Source organism: Schistocerca gregaria, chromosome 2 (genome assembly GCF_023897955.1).
Source record: "Schistocerca gregaria isolate iqSchGreg1 chromosome 2, iqSchGreg1.2, whole genome shotgun sequence".
Lineage (NCBI taxonomy): Eukaryota > Metazoa > Arthropoda > Insecta > Orthoptera > Acrididae > Schistocerca > Schistocerca gregaria.
Window position 1 is genome coordinate 611362906 of NC_064921.1, and position 27098 is coordinate 611390003.

Here is a 27098-nt window from a genome sequence, read left to right on the forward strand (position 1 = left end):
ACTTCAAACGTTCTCAATTAGGGAGAGTTTCGGCGACCTTGCCGGTGGAGATAGCGTTTGGCAAGCACGAAAACAAGCAGGAGAAACTCTCGCTGTGTGCGGGCGGACATTATCTTGCTGAAATATAAGCCCTGGATGGCTTGCCATTAAGTGCAACAAAACAGGGCGTAAAATATAGTCGATGTACCGCTGCGCAGTAAGGGAGCCGTGGATGATAACTAAAGGAGCCCTGCTATGAAAAGAAGTGGTACCCCAGATCATCGTTCATGGTCGTCGGGCGATATGTCGGGCGACAGCCAGATTGGTATACCACCGCTGTCTGTGGCGTCTCCAGATACGTATTTGGCCTGGATTCATATTGACTGGAGTAGAGTTGTCTTCAGTGCCGAGGCCTACTTGAACTGAGCACCGATGACCAGCAAAGACGCATCTGGAGATGCCCTGGACAGCCGTGAAATAGCAACCTGACTGTCGTAGACCAAACGGCTCCATAACCAGGAGTGGTGGTATGGGACGTCATTTCATTTCATATCAGGACCCCTTTGGCAACTATACAGCACGATGGCACGTCGACAATATTCTACATTACGTTTTGTTACTCTTCATGGCAAGTCATCCTAGGTTTACATTTCAGCAAGTTAATGCCCATCCCCATACAGTGAGAGTTTCTACTGCCTGTCTTCGTCCTTACCAAATGCTACCTAGGCCAGAAATGTCACTGGATCTCCTCCCTCCCCCCCCCCCCCCCCCCCCAAATTAAGAACGCTTGGAGCTATGTGGACAGTGCCCTCGGATCATCTAGGGATTTTCACAATTTAACGATCCAATTGGATACAAAATTTGGCACAAAATCCCTCACGAGACAACCAACAACTCTATCCGTCAGTGCCAAGCCGAATAACTGATTGCATAAGCGCCAGAGGTGGACCAATACATTACTGACTTGCTCATTTAGAGTACCTCTTTCACCTGAACAAATCATCAAATTTTTCTGAAACTGTAATTATTTGTTAGTCTATACATGTAAAATACACTCCTGGAAATGAAAAAAGAACACATTGACACCGGTGTGTCAGACCCACCATACTTGCTCCGGACACTGCGACAGGGCTGTACAAGCAATGATCACACGCACGGCACAGCGGACACACCAGGAACCGCGGTGTTGGCCGTCTAATGGCGCTAGCTGCGCAGCATTTGTGCACCGCCGCCGTCAGTGTCAGCCAGTTTGCCGTGGCATACGGACCTCCATCGCAGTCTTTAACACTGATAGCATGCCGCGACAGCGTGGACGTGAACCGTATGTGCAATTGACGGACTTTGAGCGAGGGCGTATGGTGGGCATGCGGGAGGCCGGGTGGACGTACCGCCGAATTGCTCAACCCGTGGGGCGTGAGGTCTCCACAGTACATCGATGTTGTCGCCAGTGGTCGGCGGAAGGTGCCCGTCGACCTGGGACCGGACCGCAGCGACGCACGGATGCACGCCAAGACCGTAGGATCCTAAGCACTGCCGTAGGGGACCGCACCGCCACTTCCCAGCAAATTAGGGACACTGTTGCTCCTGGGGTATCGGCGAGGACCATTCGCAACCGTCTCCATGAAGCTGGGCTACGGTCCCGCACACCGTTAGGCCGTCTTCCGCTCACGCCCCAACATCGTGCAGCCCGCCTCCAGTGGTGTCGCGACAGGCGTGAATGGAGGGACGAATGGAGACGTGTCGTCTTCAGCGATGAGAGTCGCTTCTGCCTTGGTGCCAATGATGGTCGTATGCGTGTTTGGCGCCGTGCAGGTGAGGGCCACAATCAGGACTGCATACGACCGAGGCACACAGGGCCAACACCCGGCATCATGGTGTGGGGAGCGATCTCCTACACTGGCCGTACACCTCTGGTGATCGTCGAGGGGACACTGAATAGTGCACGGTACATCCAAACCGTCATCGAACCCATCGTTCTACCATTCCTAGACCGGCAAGGGAACTTGCTGTTCCAACAGGACAATGCACGTCCACATGTATCCCGTGCCACCCAACGTGCTCTAGAAGGTGTACGTCAACTACCCTGGCCAGCAAGATCTCCGGATCTGTCCCCCATTGAGCATGTTTGGGACTGGATGAAGCGTCGTCTCACGCGGTCTGCACGTCCAGCACGAACGCTGGTCCAACTGAGGCGCCAGGTGGAAATGGCATGGCAAGCCGTTCCACAGGACTACATCCAGCATCTCTACAATCGTCTCCATGGGAGAATAGCAGCTTGCATTGCTGCGGAAGGTGGATATACACTGTACTAGTGCCGACATTGTGCATGCTCTGTTGCATGTGTCTATGTTCCTGTGGTTCTGTCAGTGTGATCATGTGATGTATCTGACCCCAGGAATGTGTCAATAAAGTTTCCCCTTCCTGGGACAATGAATTCATGGTGTTCTTATTTCAATTACCAGGAGTGTACATTTACCGATTTCCGTCCCATCCGGGTAATTCCTTCGGGGTGCGTCTTTTTTGTGTCTTAGAGTATGTATTATACACTAAAGAGCCAAGGAAAATGATAACGCAGGCCCGGGTGGCCGAGCGGTTCTAGGCGCTACAGTCCTGAACCGCGCGACCGCTATGGTCGCAAGTTCGAATCCTGCCTCGGGCATGAGTATGTGTGATGTCCTTAGGTTAGTTAGGTTTAAGTAGTTCTAAGTTCTAGAGGACTGATAACCTCAGAAGTTTAGTCCCTTAGTGCTCAGAGTCATTTGAACCAATTGAAAATGGTAACCTGTCTAATATCGTGTAGGGCCCCCGCGTGCTCACAGATTCAATCAATGTCTGAAGCAGTGCTGGAGGGAAATGACACCTCGAATCCTGCAGAGCCGTCCATAGATCCGTAAGAGGGGATGGAGATTTGTTCTGTACAGCGAGCTGCAAGGCATCCCAAATATGCTCAATAATGTTCATGTCTGGGGAGTTGGATGGCCAGCGGAAGTGTTTAATCTCGGAAGAGTGTTCTTGGAGCCACTCTGTAGCAATTCTGGACGTGTAGGGTGTCGCATTGTCCTGCTGGAATTGCCCAAGTCCGTCCGAACGCACAATGGAAATGAAAGAATACAGGTGGCCAGATAGGATGCTTACGTAAGTGTCATCTGTCAGAGTCGTATCCAGACCTATCACTCCAACTGCACAATTTCCACACCGTTACAGAGCCTCTACCAACTTGAACAGTCCCCTGCTGACATGCAGGGTCCATGGATTCATGAGGTTGTCTCCATACCCGTACACGTCCATCCGGTGACTCGTCCAACCAGACAACATGTTTCCAGTCATCAACAGTGCAATGCCGATGTTGACGGTCTCAGACGAGACGTAAAGCTTTGTGTCGTACAGTCATCAAGGGTACATGAGTGGGCCTTCGGCTCCAAAGCCCATATTGATGATGTTTCGTTTAATACTTCTCACGCTAACCAGCATTGAAATTTGTAGCAGTTTGCGGAAGGGTTGCACTTCTGTCACGTTGAACGATTCTCTTCAGTCGTCGTTGGTCTCGTTCTTTCAGGATCTTTTTCGGCCGCAGCCATGTCTTAGATTTGAAGTTTTACCATATTCCTGATATTCACGATACACTCATGAAATGGTCGTACGGGAAAAAATCCCCTCTTCATCGCTACCTTGGAGATGTGGTGCCGACTATAACACCACGTTCAAACTCACTTAATCTTGATAACCTGCCATTTTAGCAGCAGTAACCGATCTAACAACAGCGCCAGGCACATGTGGTCTTATGTACGTGTTGCCGACCGCAGTGCCGTGTTCTTCCTGTTTACATATCTCTGTATTTGAATACACATGCCTATACCAGTTTCTTAGGCGCTTCACTTTAGATGGAATGGAAGGAATACAGTTTTCCCTCAGTAGCTGATACCAGTTCTACTGTGGGCACAAATATTGATTTCATAAGTCTCAACTTGTTTTTGCTTGTTGTAAAAATTTTCAGCTTGCCAGATCACGTCTTAGCTTGCTTGGTCAGCATCATAATTAGACTTGCGAGCATCTGTGGTTGCTTATTGCCGCAATTTTCTAGCATTTGATATTCTGTATCGTCGTAATTTAGTCATCTGGAGGATAACGACAGTCACCTTCTCAATTGATCTCATCCTCAGTGGTATCTGGGAGGGGGGTGGAGGTGGGGAGGCGGCTAATGGCAGTCACCCACAACATTGCTGTAACGTGACTTGTCGGAAACAGTCGAAATTATTCAGGACATGCTAAGTGATGTAAGGGAGGCCAAGCTAAGATGTCTACATAATCTAATCCAGGATAATTGTATTGGTTACAAACATTCTTGGTTGCAATTTTAGTTTTTTTTTTTTTTTCAACGACGCGTTTCACCTTATTCAGGCACCTTCTGGTTAGGCATCTTCTGGTCTGGTATCGGGATTGCTCCTCACAGGAGCGCTGTGAACGGGAACGCGTTATGCAGATCTCGGTGCCTCTCGCGTCCATCTAGAAAAGATAACCATAAGATGCCTAAATAAGGTGAAACGCGTCGTTTAAAAAAAAATTGCAACCAAGACTGTTTTTAACCAATACTGTTAAGCACTGGTTTGCTTTTATGCCACATGTTGAATGTAAGAATTCCAGGGTAATTGTAGTCACTATATGGAGCTGTATCAACTATTACTTCTTTGCCTGCTTAGTAGTGTCTCTGTAAGAAGACAGACATTTTCTACTGGAAGATAAAATTTCCATCCCACCAAGAAGTCGCTATAACGTTTGCCTGACTCTGAGAGCATAGCAACCTTCGTTTCTTAACTATGTGAATGTGTGTTACTACTTTCCAGTATGCTATTTCATCAATCAAATAGTTCCACTATCTTGGATTTTTTAATTTTCTGCTAGACCAACTAGGGTATATTCACCATCTTGGATTTTGGTTGACTGTTTCATTTTAATATTAAGCTGTGAGTGGTTGGAGACAGAAGATGCTACAAAGACCAACTGGGCTAGTTTGACCATCTTGATAATTTTCCATTAGTACAGTTAGGTTAATTCTGTCATTTTGGATGTCGATTGATTGGAGAGGAGAGGGAAGGGAAAAATGCAGAGTGGTTTGATGATGCCATTGATAAATATGATGTCACTGGTAAAATTTATTACATCACTGATAAGGAGGGTCTGACTTATGATATCATTGCCCTATATTTAGGCAAGTGGTGAAGCTCTTCTCAGGTGTTAGGCATATGGAAAATGGTCCAGACTCTTCACTGCCTTCCTACTGATGTATAATGTTCTTCTCAGTATACTAGTCTTCTGGAATGAAATTTGAGCTTCAACCGGTAAAGTTTAGTGTCTAGCTCTAATAACTGAAGCCAAAGGCCTTTCTGCAGAGGTAACACCAGTTCCCGTCATATCACCTAGGTTAAGCGTTGTTTGGCTTCTCTAGCACTTGGATGGGTCACCGTCCGGGTGCTGTTGGCGAGCGTGGTGCACTCAGCCCTTGTGAACCCAACTGAGAAGTAGCGGCCCTGGTCACTAAAACTGACAACGGCTGGGAGAGAGGCGTGCTGACCACATGCCCCTCCATATCCGCATCCAGTGACATCTAAAGGCAGAGGATGACACGGCGGTCGGTCGGTGCCGTTGGGCCTTATGAGACACGTTCGGACGGGAGTTTCTAATAACTCAAATAATAATTTTAAATACTGAATTTGCATTTTGGTATTAATTTTATGATTTACTCAGTCTGTTCATGAACTATATTCCCTTGAAGTGACTAACATTGCTTGTTCCAGATTCGTCAACGTCACACTAGAGTAGCGTTACTTAGTAGAAAAACACAGCTATTCGTAGAAACGATGGAGATATGATCCTGACATCTCTTCATCTGAAGTAACGTAGTAAAAACTTAAAGAAGGTAGTGTCAACATCCTACGCAAACTGATAATTATTACCTTTTAAAGAGGTGTCAGGCCTTTTAGAAGCATCTATTTATGAAACACTTCGGTTATTGAAAATGTTAAGTGGTTGGCACATTAGTGAATTACGTTCAAGCTACTCAAAGACTTCATGTACTGTTGCGGGAAAAAAAAGAAACTGAGTGACCGGCTACTAAAGCAATCAACTAGGAAATCACTGCAGCGGTGGTAACTAGGGTTCACACACTAGAAGAAGTCTGTTGGAAAAGGCATAACGATGTTCTTACGAGACCGCCAAAGGATTCAACTCATCCTCTTGCTAACTGTAATTCAATCTATAAAAGCCGACAGACATCTACATCTACATTTATACTCCGCAAGCCACTCAACGGTGTGTGCCGGAGGGCACTTTACGTGCCACTGTCATTACCTCCCTTTTCTGCTCCAGTCGCGTATGGTTCGCGGGAAGAACGACTGTCTGAAAGTCTCTGTGCGCGCTCGAATTTCTCTGATTTTACATTCGTGATCTCCTCGGGAGGTATATGTAGGGGGAAGCAATATATTCGATACCTGATCCAGAAACGCACCCTCTCGAAACCCGGCGAGCAAGCTACACCGCGATGCAGAGCGCCTCTCTTGCAGAGTCTACCACTCGAGTTTGCTAAACATCTCCGTAACGCTATCACGGTTACCAAATAACCCTGTGACGAAACGCGCCGCTCTTCTTAGGATCTTCTCTATCTCCTCTGTCAACCCGATCTGATACCGGTCCCACACTGATGAGCAATACTCAAGTATAGGTCGAACGAGTGTTTTGTAAGCCACCTCCTTTGTTGATGGACTACATTTTCTAAGGACTCTCCCAATGAAAATCAACCTGGTACCCGCCTTACCAACAATTAATTTTATATGATCATTCCACTTCAAATCGTTCCGCACGCATACTCCCAGATATTTTACAGAAGTAACTGCTACCAGTGTTTGTTCCGCTGTCATATAATCATACAATAAAGGATCCTTCTTTCTATGTATCCGCAATACATTACATTTGTCTATGTTAAGGATCAGTTGCCACTCCCTGCACCAAATGCCTATCCGCTGCAGATCTTCCTGCATTGCGATACAATTTTCTAATGCTGCAACTTCTCTGTATACTACAGCATCATGCGCGAAAAGCCGCATGGAACTCCCGACACTATCTACTAGGTCATTCGTTCTGAGCCATTTAGAGCCAGGGGAATAAACGGTTGTGAAATAGGGTGTTTATTGCACAACATCCCAGTCTACAAACTGCACGAAGAACACGTTGAACGGTCTATTTTCTCTATAACGTTTGTTATACTATTTCGAACCACAAGCTCAGCACCAATTTCTTCCTTTTCACCAATCTGAAGGAGAACAGAGGGTGACTGCGGCTGTGTACGACTAGTCAAGGGGGTTCGGCCCAGGGACGTGTAACATGAAACACAACATGTTGATGGCCCGCCTCGCCAGATGCCTGGAAAACAATGGGCTTTATGTGAAAAAATTACCATATATCTGTGCAGTATTGAAAGTAAGTTTTACGAATAAATATGCATTTGTATACGAGTTCGTCAGAAAAAAGATGTAATTTCGCTTTCGAAGTACGAATCGTTAATTCATCAATATACACTTAGGAAGTTCGCCTCGTTAGTTGAGTGATCGGTGCGTCTAACTGCCATGCCCGGGTTCGTTTCCCGCTAGGGTCGGAGATCTCCACTGTTCGTTGACTGGGTGTGGCGTCGCCCTCATCATCACTTCATAACCATCGACACGCAAGTCGCCCAGTGTGGCGTCAACTGAAAAGACTTGTTTCTTGACGGTCGAACTTCTCCAGTTGGGGACTTCCGGTCATGAATACCTTAAATCATTTCATTTCATAGACTTAGGAATGTCTGACATCAGGAAGGAAAAATTACCCATACCTAGAGAAGACATAAAAACGTTTGGGTTATCCACGACAGCAAGCCGATAACATCAAATATTGCATGTTTTCAGATAACGCTACATTGAGTAATGCGCTCAGGAGATTCGGCATGGAAAGCATCGATTTAAACCTGCCACCATTTGCCTGTCGAAATTATGGAAACTCTTTTAATTTCGGTGATGGACGATGCGAAATAAGCTTTGATGAAACTTGTGCAAATATCGGGAAATGAAAAGAAAACGTTGTAATGGACAATAAAAGTCGACTACTATTTGTCGCCGAAATCATTGGAATTCAGTGGCTTTCGAATGTAGAATGTCTGAAATAGGCTAAGACTGAAGAACGAAAGAAAAATAACTACTTTCAAGTTGGTTTACTAGGTATAGGATAATACCAGGGCTTCTTAAAACTTCGTAAAACTCCTGTATTTCCAGGTAATAGTCTAGACGTTCCCAGCTGAGTAATGCTGTAATGGCAGTTAGTAGGGACATGGTGCGTAGTGTTGTTGGAATTATGTGACTTGTCTTAAATGACCAGTGCAGAATTCCAACTACGCAAAGATCGATCGCAACGTCAACCGTAGAAAAGGCCATGTGACTGCTTGACCACACTGTAAGACTTCAGGAGAGGTAGAAAAGAAAATCGAAAAACAGGAACAGAGCTACGGAAGAAGAAAACGAAGCAGACTGCGCAAAAGAAATATATGACAAAATGTTTAAGGAAAATGGAAACAACGGACCAAATACGACTTCTATCAAGAGAAGAGAAAGCTGACGAAATTTTCCTCATTAGGGACAAACAACAAGGTACCAATCGGGAATCCTACACAGTTTCTGAATCAGGTAGACTGTAAACATAAGGAACTGAGAATCTACTCTTATAAATTAACAATTGCAACCACTCTTGATCCACTTTAACCAAGTCCTGCGGATTGGATTCACATATATCCTAATCAGATGACAACTAGGCATCCTTTCAGATGAAATTCGATATTGAAACTTCCTGGCAGATTAAAACTGTGTGCCGGACCGAGACTCGAACTCGGGACCTTTACCTTTCGCAGGCAAGTGATCTACCAACTGAGCTACGCAAGCACGACTCACCATCCGTCCTCACAATTTTGCTTCCGCCACCGTGAGTCGCGCTTGGGGAGCTCAGTTGGTAGAGTACTTGCCTGCGAATGGCAAAGGTCCCGAGTTCGAGTCTCGGTCCGGCACACAGTTTTAATCTGTCAGGAAGTTTCAAAACCAGCGCACACTCCGCGGAAGAGTGAAACATTCATTCTGGAAATTCGAAATCGCTATACTTGTGGACTGCAGAGAGTGCTCTACAAAAGACAGTAGTCCAGTACTTTGTTGTACGTTCCTCTCATGATGATTAATGCTCACTACCGATAGCAGATGATACATGTTACGTCTCTACAATCCCACAGCAATCATTGCAGTCTTACATTTTCTGATCGCTTGCAAGGTCACCCTTCCTTATTGAATATGTGAAAGTAAATAGTGATATGACCTTGGATCTGAGCAGAAACTCATCTCAGTGATTTTATTCTGCAGAATAGAACAATACAAAGCATTCTCAACTAAGTCTGGAGTATTTAGAAACTAGTAATCAATATCTCATCGACAGTTGAATAGAAAAATCATTTCTGGAGACATTTATGCTTCGAGGTATGTTAATATACCTGCTCACATAACACACACTTGTTGCATTATTTTAAACTAGGGGAACGATTCGAAAAATGCCATTGCACGTTGAGATTCCATAAGCGTCTATGTGCATGTGAATATGGTTTGAAAACTGACGGCACTGTCTTTTAAATACATGTGTATTTCCCGCTTGTAGCTTCAGTTTGCATCGGCCACTACACTAGGAAATTTATGTGTTTGGTTGATTTGGGGAAGGAACCAAAGACCAAGGTCATCGGTCCCATCGGGTTAGGAAAGGATGAGGGAGAAAGTCGGTCGTGCCCTTTCAAAGGAACCATCTCGGCATTTGCCTGAAGCGATTTAGGGAAATCACGGAGAACCTGAATCGAGGTGGCCGGAGGCGGGTTTCAACCGTCATCCTCCCGAATGCGAGTCCTGTGTGCTAACCACTGCGCCACCTCGCTCGGTGAAATTTGTGTGCGAATATGCTTTCAAACTGATGTCACTGTCTTTTTAATGCATACAGTTCTCTATATGCAAGTTCATCTCACATCATCCACTAAGAAATGTTACCTCTATGTTTCAGAGCGGACTCATCTCATCGCTGACGTATCTGTTTTCATGGATCAGTGGCGTTGCATTTGGATGGTTGTCGCAGACGTTGCGAGCCAAAGGCATTCTCTCACATCTCACATGCTACCGGCTCTTCAATGGAATAAGTAAACATTTATGTAGTCTGTATGGAGTCAAATTTTCAAATGTGTGTATGACGACCTTTTTATATGAAGACAGCTGTTACAACGTTATACTTACCTACTGCCGGCCATTGTGGCCTAGCGGTTCAAGGCGCTTCAGTTTGGAACCTCGCGACCGTTGCGGTCGCAGGTTCGAATCCTGCCTCGGGCATGGATGTGTGTGATGTCCTGAGGTTCGTTATGTTTCAGTAGTTCTAAGTTCTAGGGGACTGATAACCTCAGATGTTCAGTCCCATAGTGCTCAGAGCCATTTAAACCATTATTAAACTTTCCGACTTTTCCTGCTAGCGAAAATTCCATCATCTCCAGTAACTTACGTTTCTGTCTAAATCTGTATGTGCTATAATTTTTGGCGTGACATAGTTCCACAAAGATTTATGACAGGCAAAGTCTTATGTGCAGTAACTTTTCATATGATTTGCTTTAAATTAAATCACGTATCTACACACCCTGCCCACATTTATTTAAATATATGATAGTGGCTATATAAGACATCATTGTGTATATTTTATATGAGGGCTATTCGGAAAATAAGGTCTGATCGGGCATGAAATGGAATATACAGTAAAAATCCGATGAAGCTTTGCAGAGGTGCGTTGGGCAATGTCTCTAGCATACCTGTCTATCACGTCATGTCGCTTTTTTCAGTTCTGAGCGCACAGTGAGCACATGAAGATTCCTAGAAAATAGTTTCTCCGGCAAGTATGAGTGGCTGGTGAAAGATTTCGCCTGATTTCATGCAGCCCACGTAACATAACCGTCATTTGTTTCCTTCCTTATCAAAATTCTCGGCCGCACTCTCCAGGGGCAATGAAGACGTCCCTGCGGCGTTTTCGATGGGAAGTGTTTAATCACCCACCATGAAGACCGTAGTAGGCTCTCCTGAATTTCAACTCTGCTCACATGAGCCGCTGGGTATGAAGACGACATTTTGGCACAGAAAATTACTTGTAGACCAGCGCTGAGAATTGTGGAAAGCACAGGCGGTTGCCTTCTGCGACTAGGATATTGGAAAGTTGATACAACGCTGCGACAAATTTCTAAGTCTGATCCGCTGTGTAGAGAAATAGCTGGAAAGTGTAGCAAACTGTTACATATAAAACATTTCTTATTTTCGCGGTGGTTTCCGTTTCGTGACCGATCGGACCTTACTTTCCGAACAGCCTTAGTAGTATGTAAACAACAACGCATATCTGTCATGTTTTAATCTCGCGCCATGGGACAGCTGATTATGGGTTTTCCTTTTATTAACTTGTTCAGACTACAGCTGGAAACATGAGTCGATAAGAAACTAAGCTTTTTGGATCAACTATTTTTTTAATTTTTGTCGTTAAAGAGCTCAGTGAAAGTTGCAAACGTATCCGTTACTAACTCATTGTTTTACCTAAGCTGCTCTCCTTTTATTTTCTATCTTAAACTAGTTTTATGCTGGTGCGACATGAAGATATCGGATGTACATAGATTTGTGAAAAAGGATGGGCATGTCATTTGGCAAATGTATGCTGAGCATATGCGAATGGCTCTGATTAGCGATAATAGCATTACCTGATTCCTGCGTAGTACGTAGATGTTTCCTGAAGAAGAATTTACAATCTTATAATAAGGCATTACTGTAGCTGTGCAGCGTATCGCAGTTTGGCTTAAGTAAAATGGCGATGCTGCATCGGTCAGTGAGCTCCTGTTGGTTTCAGCTAGCCTCGGAGCAGCTGCGTGCCTAGTGGCGATAACCCTGGTCGGGTGCCAGACTCAGGCGATCGTGGTTCTCCTCGTACTGGTGCTGGTGGCCAACAGCGGCCTCTACGGAGGCAGCTACCTCAACCACGTCGACCTGGCTCGGAACTTCGCTGGAACGATTGCTGGCATTTTGCACTTACTCATGAATTCCACCGGGATTTTCACGCCACTTGTCATCGGAGCTCTGACGAAAGGGAACGTGAGTATTTGTACTAATCTGTGGTCTTGCGTACGAAAAGCGACCCCTTGTGAGCAACTGAATTGCAAGTGAAGTGAATGTCGTGTGACTAGGGCCTCCCGTCGGGTAGGCCGTTCGCCGGGTGTTAGTCTTTCGATTTGACGCCACTTCGGCGACTTGCGCGTCGATGGGGATGCAATAATGATGATTAGGGCAACACAATACGCAGTCCCTGAGCGGAGAAAATTTCCGACTCAGCCGGGAATCGAACCCGGGCCCTTAGGATTGACATTCTGTCGCGCTGACCAATCAGCTTCCGGGGGCGGACAATTGTAAGTGGTATCGTACTCTTTGGCATGCCTTTGAGTTATTCTCGTTTTAAAGCAATTTACGCCTCTGTACCTTAGAATAACGTGGTGGTTTTTCTTAAACTGTCGTAGAATCCTCTAAATTTTGTTATTGGTCCTGTTTAACCGTGGACAGACCTAACGTGCATTCACCATGTGGTCTCTATGTCCCAGCTCCTCGGAACACCTACGGGTGAGACGAGACTGTTTCTTTGAAGAAACTTGCTTTTTGTTGCCTAAGGTTTCCTTCTCTTTCCCTTGTATGGCTTCACTGCAGTGATTTTCACATTCGACGTGGTTGGTGAGGAAGCGTTAGGCCGTGGAACAATGCATCTATGGCAGTGCTACGAGATATCTGAAATGATAAAAATTACTCTCGTAATACTGTCATAGGGCTGTCGGGGATGCTGTTTTGTTATATTGTCCTGCACGAAATAACTGTTGGTCTGGTAGTCTTTAGGAGGAGAAAAAAGACCGTAATATGCCCTTCACATTCCTGTCAGTTCACATACCCCAATAAATACAGCCACACCTCAGAAAAAAGAGCTTTTCAGGATCAACCTCTCTGTCAAAAACAGACTGCAATAAGTAGCTGCAGTAATGATGTCGACCAACAATATCTGAATCTGTGAGTCTACGCACTAAAGTTATTAGACTGCATAGCTGTGTGAGCAGACGCTACAACAACGTGAAGTTACAAAGACTTTATCTTACTCTTTCAGCTGAAACCGATAAGACGTCCACTGCAGTTAGAGGCTCGAATTACTGTTTCAGACAGTACCCCAATCTTATAATATAATTAAAACCATTTTCTGTCCACCAGATTTCTTCAACGAGCATTTAACGAAGAACGTGCAGGAAACCATGTCGTGTTGGTAAATATCCTTGTGCCAAATAACATCTTTTGACCCTCACTGTATTTTCTTCAAGCTGAATGGAAACTTTATTTCTCACTGATTTTCTAACACGGATTTTGGGTATGACTGTTGGCTCGATTGGTCGTAAGCATTTTTCGAAATATGTGCTTGTACCATGAGATAAGCTGGTGAAATGCTTCCATCTACCTTAACAAAAAATTACAAATCGTTCGGAGTTTCTAAAGCGCTAGAGACACTACGGACCTGCGATATTACTTTTGCACAAGCAAAATATTACGGTGAACGCAAATGCTGATGTCATTTGGAGCGTGTCTCCTCTTGATGTCGTAGTATATGATTTGAATGTGTAGAGCTCGTAAGAACTTCTCTCAAGGAAACATCCGATATCGATTACCTGGTTCTCTTATAAGAGTATTGCGCACCAATATACACATAATATCGGACGCTGTACAGTGAACTACTACAGATTTAGCATTGATTGTGAGCCATAGGCACCTTGGAGATGACATCCTCAGGGTCCTACCATCTGACGACATGAACGAATCAGACGGATTTTTCAAGTAAAATACGAAGTAGTTCAGCAGTTGCATATACAAGGCACAAATTTCTGTATTAATGCGTTGTCACGTAATAATAATAATAATAATTCAACTGCATTACCCCAAAAAAATTCCTATGGATGCATTCCTTCACTTTTGGAGAGATGAAGAAATGAAAGAGGTGATAATTGGGTTGTAAGGTTGATGGGGAGGTACTCGATTTTTTAATTTCGAAAGTGCTTTACTTGACAGTCCCTCCTTTGGTCGCTTCCTTCGACTTTCTCCGAGGCTTTGAAAGACATATTTCAGCATCCCAAAGTGTCATCTTCAAATGAAATTCTGGTGATGTGTCTTTACTTGCTGGACCAGCATCACTCGTGAATATCGGGTGCAACAGGACCCCTAGGTCCTTGTGTCACTTTTGCACAGTTATGTTTAATCATGACAGCCTGTGATGTTGAACATCGATTTTGACTGGAAGCTGTAAAATCGTATCACGTAATAATCCACTGAACAAACACTGAGGCTTCTGTTCCTGGGCAGGGCTCTGTAGTAATCGCTTGGAAAACATCTTGGTAAGAATCCTCTGTTGTGAGTTCTTACAGACAACTTTCGATCCCTCTCGCAATAGTACACTGTATAGCTGCAGCGTATTTCCTCTTCAATAATTCCGCGGACTCAAGATGCTCATTCTTTCTTAGCAGCTACTGAGAGATATTTAGATCCACATTAATATTCAAGATAATTTCATGTAGGAATTACAAGTGTTTATGAAAGAGATAGCGAAATCAGTTTACTGTGATGACACATCACATATCTACCGTGACTTACGTCAGCAGTGAATGATCACTTGAATGCCTTGTAATGTATCAGAGTCGCCAAAGGTCACTGTCAGATGGCAGCACTGTTACCAGCTTTCAAATGCGAAGCACTGCAGGCGAAAATGGTAGTCTTCTATACAGCTGTGACAACAAGGAGGCGAGTGGATTTCTACATTGGCCAGAACTTCAGGTTAGTTTCGCAGATATTTTTGACGGATCCGGTCTGCCGATCTCAGGTCGTCGTTTTTCACTAATGTGCAAGCCTCACCTGTCGGATCTAGTTTCTCAGTTATATCCGGAGACCGGGTCCCTTCCTGTGTAGTATAAATCAGTGGATTTTTGTGATTTATTTGCAGACTCAGGACTGCAGTGCCTGCTCGACATGCCAGAGGCCACAGACGATAGAGTTCAGTAGTTCGACTCTGCCTTGCCGAAAGTACGATGTACAGTGCGACGTTTTTAGAACTTATTTTACTGCTCTGTATTTTGAAACTCGTTTACATCATCGAAAGGATGTTAATGTGGAAACTAGTAGGAAGAAAACTGAGGCAGCCGCCAGGGACTCGTACACTATGTACTCATAGATTTCTCGGAATAACAACTGTGCAAAAAACAATGGAATGACGGAAGACAAAACTGCAGACATATGAATCGTGTGTGTTCCTCTGATAATCGTGAAGAAGACCGAGAGATGAATACACTAAGCAGGTTCAGAAGGATGTAGGTTGCAGTAGTTACTCGGAGATGAAGAAGCTTGCACAGGACACAGCTGCATCAAACCAGTCTCTGGACTGAAGACCACAACAAACGACAACTACACAGTTATGGGTAATACAATAAGGAACACATTGCAAGCAATTTCTTGTTGGCACTCACCATCGTGTTGGTTTATACAGCTCTTCTCCCGTCCCCTTTTTTGGATTCTTTGAGAGGCCTGGACCTACATGATTACTCTACAATTCTCATTTAAGTGCTTGGCAGAGGGTTCATCGAACCACAATCATACTATCTCCCTACCATTCCACTCCCGAACAGCGCGCAGGAAAAATGAACACCTAAACCTTTCTGTTCGAGCTCTGATTTCTCTTATTTAATTTTGATGATCATTCCTACCTATGTAGGTTGGGCTCAACAAAATATTTTCGCATTCGGAAGGGAAAGTTCGTGACAGAAATTTCGTAAATAGATCTCGCCTCGACGTAAAACGTCTTTGCTTTAATGACTCCCATCCCAACTCGCGTATCATATCTGCCACACTCTCTCCCCCATTACGTGATAATACGAACGAGCTGCCCTTTTTTTTGCACCCTTTCGATGTCCTCCGTTAATCCCACCTGGTAAGGATTCCACACCGCGCAGCAATATGCTAACAGAGGACGAACGAGTGCAGTGTAAGCTGTCTCTTTAGTGGACTTGTTGCATCTGCTAAGTGTCCTGCCAATGAAACGCAACCTTTGGCTCGCCTTCCCCACAATATTATCTGTGTGGTCTTTCCAACTGAAGTTGTTCGTAATTTTTGCACCCAAGTACTTAGTTGAATTGACAGCCTTGAGAATTGTACTATTTATTGAGTAATCGAATTCCAACGGATTTCTTTTGGAACTCATGTGGATCACCTCGCACTTTTCGTTATTTAGCGTTAACTGCCACCTGCCACACCATACAGCAATCTTTTCTAAATAGCTTTGCAACTGGTACTGGTCTTCGGATGACCTTACTATACGGCAAATTACAGCATCATCTGCGAACAACCTAAGAGAACTACTCAGATTGTCATCTAGGTCATTTATATAGATCAGGAATGGCAGAGGTCCCAGGACGCTTCCCTGGGGAACACCTGATATCACTTCAGTTTTACTCGATGATTTGCCGTCTATTACTTTCTCAGCTCTTTTCCAATATGCAATATCAAATCTTGAAGCTTAGATTTAATAAACATAGGTCTACAGCTCGAATAACGTCTAGAAAAGTTTCAACCATCTCATTGTAGTCCCTGTTTTTCACATTCTCGTTCGTGTAATGAACCAACTAAATCTTGCTGTCACATAAAAACCACAGGAAAACTCATTGACTTCCTTCGCAGAAATCCAGTCGTGCGTTCGAAGCAGGGAAGGTGGGATCGCTGGTTCCGAGAACTACAGGAAACGGCCTGAAGGTCGCGTTCCTACGCGTGCACATGCAGCATCTGTGGGATTCTCACAATCTTCCAGCTATTGACAGCTCACCGTAGCCAACAGTGTTCTTGTTTGAAATGGGTGACTAAGACTTTGTCCGGCGACCTGCATTTTGGAATTTTGCGAAGACCTTACAGGGCATGTATAACTGATAAAAAATTGAGAAATGTTTTAGAAATGATAGCTGATTTTTATGTAGTTTTTGGCGCTGATTTCAGAAATGATATTTTTTCCTATCATGTAAGCTTTGTTTACAAAAAAACTAAAAATACCATTTTTATATGAGTATTATTTATGTACGATGTTATTAAACCACCTTAAACATAGTTAAACTCAAACACATAGTAACAATAGTTGATTAAGCTTTATTGCAACACTACTACAAGTCTTTCTAGCAACGTTTCCTTTTTCCTTCTAAACTTTTTTTTATTTTTCCTGCTGTGTAGTTGAGCATTCTCTCTTTTTAACATTCAACAGTAGTCAGCCACCTTCTTCTTGTCCCAGCGTCCTTATACCTTTGTTCCATTTCTTTTACGTATTAATGGAATCGTTATCCTTGTTTTTCACTGACGGTTCCAACATTTCACGAAAAGTAGTCCAGTTGACAATGAAGGAAATTAACACTCATGTTGCAGCCCAACAGTTCGTAGTTTGTTAATAGATCGGCAACAACATTCTCGTAGTTTGAGTCTTTTTTACTTCCTAGAAAATTGGGTTACAACTTATTTAAAAGATTTCCATGCTTTCCTTTCCTGGTTTTCCATTTTCAACTCGAATTTTTCATCTTTCATAAGTTTTCTTGTATCAGACCCAACAAATACCCCTTCTCTCAATTTTGCATCGGAGAGGCCAGAGAATTGCTCACAAAGATGTCTTACATAGTCTCCTTCTTTAGGCAATGGTACGACAAATTATTTCATCAGTCCCAAGTTGATGTGATGTGGCATACGTAAAATCTTTTTAGGATCCACTAAACTATTCTTTGTAATGTTCTTAACTACAGGAAACAAAATTTTTCTTACTGACTATTCTGTTTTAACATAATGTTGTTTACAGTCAACGCTATCCCGTTCACAGAGGAAGCAGGGGAAGTTTGTGCAGAAGTTTGTACACACGATCAGAGTACTCAAGTTTTTTAAGGACCAATTCAAGGTTTTCATAACATCCTTTCAATTTAACTGAATGTCCTACTGGTAAAGATGGATATTGATTGCCATTGTGTAGAATAACAGCTTTCAGGCTTCATTTGCAGGAATCAATGAAAAGTCTCCATTCACCAGACTCATATTCGATATTGAATGTCTCCAACAACCCAGGAACATTAGTAAAAAAATGAGGCTACCCACTTGACAGAAAAAAGGGCATAAATTCTATACCAAGAAAAGGATGTTCCAGGAGCCAACAACCTTTTTTTTCTCAGCCTCAACCCTAAAAACTCGGCTGAATCCTTTGGAAGGTCTAAGTCTCTTACAAAATCATTTAGTTCCGACTGCGTGAAGAATTCTGGCTCATCATTGGTGGGGGGGGGAGGGGGGGAGGGGCTCATAATTACAATCATTTTCGTCTTCATCACTGCCTTGAGACAACTGATCAACATCATCCAAAATGTTTTCTTCTTACCTTGTAACCATTGTCTCAGTCCTTCTACACGCACGGAACACACTTTGTTAGGAGCCTATGATTGTCTTGACCGGCCACTTTCATAGAAAAACAGGGAAAGTATACCTTTTTAGAAAACCAGAAATGTTTCTCTGTTGCTTTTTAACAGTATAAGTCCCACAAATATAGGAGAAAGAATCAAGAGAGTTCACAAACCTGTAGAAGCCGTTATAAACACAAAACTAAATTTCACTTCAACGAAGAAACAAATGAAGTGTGCTTAGAAGAATGGTTACATCCGCACAGACAGTAGCTTCTCCTTATAGTGGAGGGCAGACGGTGGGTGAAGGAACAAGGAAAAATAGTAGAAGGGGTATACACGCAGATAGCCTACTGACAGAAAATCTGGTATGAACCAGATTCTACTAATTTTACGATACAATTATTTTAACAAAAGACTGGCTGCCTCATGATGGCAACCTAAATTTAGACTGATTACATTTGAAGGTTAACTTAATAGGCTAAATATATTATATTTTTAAGTCATTATTTAGATTTTACTGAAAAGTTGTAGTTGTACATACGTTAAAAACATCTTAAAAGTAAAAATTCAATGTGTGATTTGTCGATAAACATAGGGTGATGGAATTTTTCACTATCTTTTCTGTATTCAGCACAACAAATATCATAAGAGTCACTGTAAAAATTTGAAAGAATTTTTTTCATTACAGACGTAATTTACCTCTTAAATATATAAAAATTATTCACATTAGCGGTTTCGGCATAAAACTTCCATCTTAAGCGGTGTTTAATCCGTGAAAAGTCTTGTACAGACAAACAAATATAGTTAGGCACTTTGAAGAACGCAGTCACTTAAGATTTGAATGAATTTACTTCTTGTCACATGATAAAAGATTGAAATGCCAATAACATTCAACGTTTTTATATATGAATATGGAATAGAGGAGAGGTCAAATACAAGGGGAGGGGAAAACTTATTTTATGTATAACTGGTATTTTTAACAGATGATGTCATGAATGTAAATCAAACTTAAATTTTCTAAAAGGTTTTTTAGAAGTACAATGAAAAATAAAAAATTTGCAAACATATGGAAACGTCAAATACTGTCATATCTTAGAATCATATAGAATGTGTAGGATTTGCATGTTTAATTTGATATTCATAACCAAATTCTTAAAACTTTTACTAATAAAAACACTTAAACATGTATAACTAAATGATTAACAGAACCATAATTAAATATATTTTACATAAACTGTATCATTAATGAAGAAAATAAGCACAGAGTATGACTAGATATATTTAAAAAAGACAATATTTTTAAAATTAATGTATCATTTTAATGAAGAAGAATTAAATTTTAATAGGTAATGGTCGATGATATCTGATTAAATGTATTAAGAAATCAGTTTTCTGATCTACATACTGCCTACAGGTGAAGACAATATATTTATAACTCTAATTATTACTCCATCAGATTCACAGTAAGGGTTATTTTGTACATATATTTAGTGAAAATTGCTAGGGATTGTTCAGTGTTTCAGTCTCATGGGTTACCTTAATTAACGCAAGATGTTATCCCCACAAAAATACTTTCTACAGCTGGTCACAGAAACTTGAATGGTTTTCTTATGGGTTAATTGATAAGGAAAGACTATACTGTTTTATATTATTTATGGAGACCTTACTCAATACAGAGGTTTCTCTTCTAGATAACAGCTCCCTCAGAACTTATTACATTTTGTAATATTTATGTGCTAGAGAAAAAAATAACCGGTTGTCGAATATGTTCCTCCAGGTAGTTCGATTTTGCGTATCCTCTTTTTTTGCACCAAATCTTCTCATTACCATGTACACATTTTGAAGCCAGATGCTCATCGACCATTCTGTTGATCTTCTTTGCTTAGTTTCCCACCACATTTCTGGTATTCTTGCTGCCTCGATTCTTCGAATTGGGAGAAAGAATATGTGATGTAATGGGTCCAAGGTAATTACAGTGATACAGACACAAAGACTATACACTACCTAAAAATAAGTATTATTTAGCAGTTTGATAGATTACAAGAAAACATTACTTATTCTCCAGATAAAGCGAATTTATACTAATGTAGAATACCGATACAATGAAATTATTTCAGCAGCCAGCTTCTTTTAATTTCCAATAAAGACATCCACTGGAGCCTAGCAGTTACCAAAAAATTGCACCGCTGATAATTTTCCAACGTGGACGTTGGCGTCATTTGGACCACAGCTGCAACACAGCGAACGGAAACCCGAGGCCGCTGTTGGATCACCTGCTGCACTAGCTGCGCGTTGCCCTCTGTGGTTGCTGTACGCGGTCGCCCTACCTTTCCAGCACGTTCATCCGTCACGTTCCCAGTCCGTTGAAATTTTTCAAACAGATCCTTTATTGTATCGCTTTGCGGTCCTTTAGTTACATTAAACCTCCGTTGAAAACTTCGTCTTGTTGCAACAACACTGTGTTCTAGGCGGTGGAATTCCAACACCAGAAAAATCCTCTGTTCTAAGGAATAAACCGTGTTGCCCACAGCACACTTGCACGTTGTGAACAGCACACGCTTACAGCAGAAAGACGACGTACAGAATGGCGCACCCACAGACAGCGTTGTCTTCTATATCTTTCACATCAGTGCAGCGCCATCTGTTGTTGAAAATTGTAACTACTGTAATTTCGAAAGTTTGTCCGCCTGAAAATGTGCTGTTGTCCCAAGCGTATTGCAACAAACGGTGTATTTCTATCGCTGCTCGTTTAGTTTTTATTGCCGTTTCTAATATACCGGTCATTTTTGAAACATCTCTATTCACACAAAATTCAAACGCGGCAACCCCTCAGCACTGCTACCATTGCTGCACGAGAGACATTCGCTAACGATATAGTGCACAGGATTGATGACGGCGATATGCATGTGGGCAGCATTTGGTTTACTGACGAAGCTTATTTTTACCTGGACGGCTTCGTCAATAAACAGAACTGAAGCATATGGGGAACCGAAAAGCCTCATGTTGCAGTCCCATCGTCCCTGCATCCTCAAAAAGTACTGTTCTGGGCCGCCATTTCTTCCAAAGGAATCATTGACCCATTTTTCAGATCCGAAACGATTACTGCATCACGCTATCTGGACATTCTTCGTGAATTTGTGGCGGTACAAACTGCCTCAGACGACACTGCGAACACCTCGTGGTTTATGCAAGATGGTGCCCGGCCACATCGCACGGCCGATGTCTTTAATTTCCTGAATGAATATTTCGATGATCGTGTGATTGCTTTGGGCTATCCGAAACATACAGGAGGCGGCGTGGATTGGCCTCCCTATTCGCCAGACATGAACCCCTGTGACTTCTTTCTGTGGGGACACTTGAAAGACCAGGTGTAACTCCAGAATCCAGAAACAATTGAACAGCTGAAGCAGTACATCTCATCTGCATGTGAAGCCATTCCGCCAGACACGTTGTCAAAGGTTTCGGGTAATTTCATTCAGAGACTACGCCACATTATTATTGCTACGCATGGTGGATATGTGAAAAATATCGTACTATAGAGTTTCCCAGAGCGCAGCGCCATCTGTTGTTGACAATTGTAACTACTGTAATTTCGAAAGTTTGTCTGCCTGAAAATGTACTGTTGTCCCAAGCATATTGCAACAAACAGTGTATTTCTATCGCTGCTCGTTTAGTTTGTATTGCCGTTTCAAATATACCGGTCATTTTTGAAACACTCTGTATCAGCCAGCTGAGTTAGACTAACGCGCTGGCAAAACGAAAGTCGTAAATATTTAACATCTTTACCTTGCTTGCGAGAAGACTTCTGCTTCCACATTCATACCTCCAACAGTACCTATACTTGTAATTCCTACATGATAATCTAACACTTGGTGGCTTCACAGAGCACACCACAAAAACTGCCTACTTCATCCACTTTCGCTCACAGACAGCTATCCACTGCTGTGTACCAAGCGATCTCTTGCTCCAACACTACAATCTCAGACAAGATGTAGTATCTTTGGCTTCGCGCTCGTGCACACTCAGCGATCCTCCTTATAGAGCCCATCAGAGATATGCATCGTTTATAATATGATACTTTTATTTTAGTACAATATTCGCGTGCCACATATAAATGTACCCTAATAGACTCCTGTATTTAAGACCGAGAAATGGACTGGGAGTGTAAAGAACAGTGGCAAGGTCGAGGCGTCTTAAGGCTCGAATAAAATAAATTTAAGATTACAAAAATGTCCAATTACTCTGTGCAGATCGCTTTCCTTTATTTTTAAATTACCTATTTCGCGACAGTTGCCGTCTTTGTTACAGTTACAGAGTATGTTGTATGAGGTTATCAAGTGAAAACGAAATATCCACCACAACGGGGACACGGAAAGGTTCCATTCAAAATGAGATATCACATGTGTTAAGACATTTATCCCACTGGAAGACGAGTCGATTAGTTCCTCTTTTTTATAATACGGTTAGTCATTGATGGATTCTCAATCACACCCACTTTGCACTTGCTCGTCCGGGTGAAACCGACTTCGATGTATGTCTTTCTCCAGGTCACTAAAGATACGAAAATCACATGGTGAACAATTTGGGCTGTACTTAAGATACTACAGTGTGTCCCAACCAAATCGCTGAAGCGTAGCGTTTATCTGATTGGCAACAGCGGGGAACATTTTTATCGTTCAGCAGGAAGATGTCGTCCGAGAGCACTCCTGGGCGTTTTGACTTTATGGTACATCGCAGTTTCTGCAAAGTGTCTTAATAGTGCTGCATATTGATTGTAGTTTTACGCTCGATGTTCTAGACAAGCAGAGGACCCCTTCAGTGGAAGAAGTACGCCATCATGACGTTATGTGGTACCACCATTTTGGCTCCGAGGGCAAACGCCAAAGCTTACAGTGGAAACAATCCACATCTCCCCGCCAAAGAAATCCAAAGCTGTTTACACAAGCTCTAGTAAGGTCACGATAACTTTCTTCGACTGCAAAGGCCGTCTGTTCGTCAAGTTCCTCGAACGTGGAACCACGATAATCCACAGTACTATGAAGACAGTGCAAAAACTACAGCGTGCATTAAGTCAAAATGTCCAGGAATGCTGTCGGACAGAATCATCCTGTTGCACAATAATGCCCACTCCCACGCTACCAATCAGATGAAGGCTGCGCTTCTGCGATTTGATTGCGAAACACTGCAACATCCTCCATACAGCCAGGATCGCTCACTGTACTTTTTTCACGTCTTTGGCGACATATGCGTGAACGTCAGTTTCAGTCGGACGACGAAGAGCAAGAGTGGGTGTGGTTGTGGATCCATCAGCGGCCCACCGCGGTCTGCGAAACTGGAATTAATCGTCTCGTCTCCAAGTGCATAAATGTCTTAACGCGCGTGGTGATTACTTTAGAATGGAACCATTTCATGATGCCGTTGTGGTGAGTGGTTTTCATTCGACTGCGCCTTGTAGATACAGAGCTGAAAATTCACTGTCATAACCGTTATGTCAGTGAACTAGCAGTTCTAAATCGACAACTGTAATAGATGCCCTTAAGATGGGAAACTGGCTTGAAAGTGGTTATTTGAAAGTAGAGGAAAGTGATCTCCAGACGGAAATCGAACATTGTCGTACAAATTAAGATAGCATACATTCCCTAATGACGGACATGGCTTGTTTCCATAAACTTTGTAATTTACATACAGTAGTGGCAAGTGTCAGTGTTGCCGGCGTGCAACCAGCGACTCATCTACAAACTTGTGCGTTCCTACAAAAGAAGCGTACAGCGAACATATGGCGCTTGCGAAAGGTCTACAATGGGTAGGCAGATGGTTACTACAATTCGGCTAATTGAAAAGTCAATCACAAAGTCATTTGAATCGAAGTGTAGGGCTTATGAGAGAGCTGACCGACAGCCACTTCAGATTTTCGTGTGATCTTAGACTACTAGCATGGAGGTTGTACACACAATGGAAACTCCACGTCTGAATATCAACAATATTATGAAAAGGACAGATTGCTACTCACGTAAAGATGACATGTTGAGCTGCAGACAGGCAGTGGCGGCTTGTGCAAAATTTCACCAGTGGGCTGCAATGTTGGGACCATATCCTTTTGGTCGGCCTCGGTGACCGAGCGGTTCTAGGCGCTCTGCGCGACTGCTACGGTCGCAGGTTCGAGTCCTGTCTCGGGCATGGATGTGTGTGATGTCCTTAGGTTAGTTAGGTTTAAGTAGTTCTAAGTTCTAGGGGACTGATGACCACAGATGTTAAGTCCCATAGTGCTCAGAGCCATTTGAACCATAGCCTTTTGACTTGTAAGGGTAGTAGCCATACCTAAATCGAATACATTAATTTTATGTATATAAATTGAACTGTTTAAACATATTTCAATTTTATAATTAATAGTTTAACACAGCGAGTAATAAAATAAAATTTAAAAAAATACTGATGGACACAGTCAGAATCGACCCAGCTCGTGAATTACATGTCTGCACTTTTAACCACTTGACTACAGCGCCATTGCGAGACTCGTTGCTCTGAATTTTCTCATACTCTACGTGTTTAGAGAGCACTTTGCCCCTTCCTATGGCCCCCTATGGCGAAATATTCTAGGAACCTGCTTCTATTCACAAGTTTGAGCCAAATCAGTGATCTTCATCCCACGGTCTTCTTCTAGCACATCATCTGCAGAAAACACTTTCATACTAAATGCAAGGGGTGGCATTTTCCACTTTCGCTGTATTGATTTTATTTATTCAGCCTCTTAGGTGATTCTGTGGTGTAATACCTTTGCAAGTCAAGCTGACAAATCAACAAGACAGCATACGTGAACCAAAACAAATAGAAAATGCAAACGTAAAGGCATAATACCTTTGTAAATGTGAAGCTGTAAATACAGCAAGACAGTATTTCTGAGCTAAAACAAAAAGAAAACCCAAATTTAAAGACGATGCCATTTCAAAATGTAAGGTGTAGTTTTATATTGCAGACCCACAAAATCGCTTGAGAATGGCCTAGAAGACGGAAACTAGTCACGAAATAAATAAAATTAATATAGAAAAAGTGCAAAATGCCATGTTCTTTGAACAAATTCATCGCTGTGCTACCCACTATAAAAGACCTTTTCATACTAAATTTGCTCCTGTACTTGCTTTTTACTTGCTTTTTTTACAAGCATCTGTAATCTTCTAACTTACAAGGGTATTAATAGTAACCAAATTGGATATATTAATTTTAAGCACATAAATTGAACTGTTTAAATACACTGAAGCGACAAAGAAACTGGTATAGGCAGGCGTATTCAAATACAGAGATATGTAAACAGGGAGAATACAGCACTGCGGTCGGCAACGCCCATATACGACAAAAAGTGCCTGGCGCAGTTGTTAGATCGTTTCCTGGTGCTAGAATGGCAGATTATCAAGATTTAAGTGAGTTTGAACGTGGTGTTATAATCGCCTTATGAGCGATAGGAGACAGCATCTCCGAGGTAGCGATGAAGTGGGGATTTTCCCGTACGACCATTTCACAAGTGTACCGTGAGTATCAGCAATCCGATATCATATCAAATCTCCGACATCGCTGCAGCCGGAAAAAGATACTGCAAGAACGGAACCAACGACGACTGAAGAGAATCGTTCAACGAGACAGAAGTGCGACCCTTCCGCAAACTGCTGCAGATTTCAGTGCTGGACGATCAACAAGTGTCAGCGTGCGAACCATTCAACGAAACATCATCGATATGGGCTCTCGGAACCGAAGGCCCAGTCATGTACCCTTGATGACTGCACGACACAAAGCTGTACGCCTCGCTTGGACCCGTCAACACCGACATTGAACAGTTGATGACTAGAAACCTGTTGTCTGGTCGGACGAGTCTCGTTCCAAATTGTATCGACCGGATGGACGTGTACGTTTATGGAGGCAACCTCATGAATCCATGGACGCTGCATGTCAGCAGGGGACTGTTCAAGCAGGTGGAGGCTCTGTAACGGTGTGGTGTGTGTAGTTGGAGTGATATGGGATTCCTGACCTGGCTAGATATGACTGACAGATGACACTTAAGTAAGCACCCTGTTTGATCACCTGTGTCCGTTCATGTGCATTGCGCATAACGATGGACTTGGGTAATTCCAGCAGAACAATTCGACACCCCACAAGTCCAGAATTGCTACAGAGTGGCTCCAGGAACGCTCTTCTGAGTTTAAACACTTCCGCTGGCCTCCAAGCTCCCCAGACGTGAACATTATTGAGCATATTGACAGGCTGTTCAGAAGAGATCTCCACCTCTTCGTATTCTTACGGATTTATGGACAGCCCAGCACGATTGATGGTGTCAGTTCCCTCCATCCCTGCTTCAGACATTAGTCGAGTCCATGCCGCGTCGTGTTGTGGCGCTTCTGCGTGCTTACGGTGGCCCTACATTATATTAAGCAGGTGTACCAGTTTCTTTTGCTCTTCAGTGTATAAAAAGAATAATAAAAACTTGTGACAGTTATATCTATCCAAATTTGGATGAAGATTAAATGAAAATCAATGTGTCGCTCCTATC

General features: G+C 42.9%; 1 protein-coding gene across 2 annotated transcripts in view; it reads left to right on the forward strand.

Moving 5' to 3' along the window:
- LOC126336255 (sialin-like) overlaps positions 1-27098 on the forward strand; it is a 150464-nt gene that overhangs the window by 95138 nt on the left and 28228 nt on the right. Inside the window, exons 7-8 of one of the 2 annotated variants that reach the window (XM_049999750.1) lie at positions 10081-10213; positions 11941-12182. In XM_049999750.1, the coding sequence (XP_049855707.1) occupies positions 10081-10213; positions 11941-12182 (375 nt within the window). The remainder of the gene's footprint in view (positions 1-10080; positions 10214-11940; positions 12183-27098) is intronic. The other variant, XM_049999751.1, reaches the window with a different exon arrangement.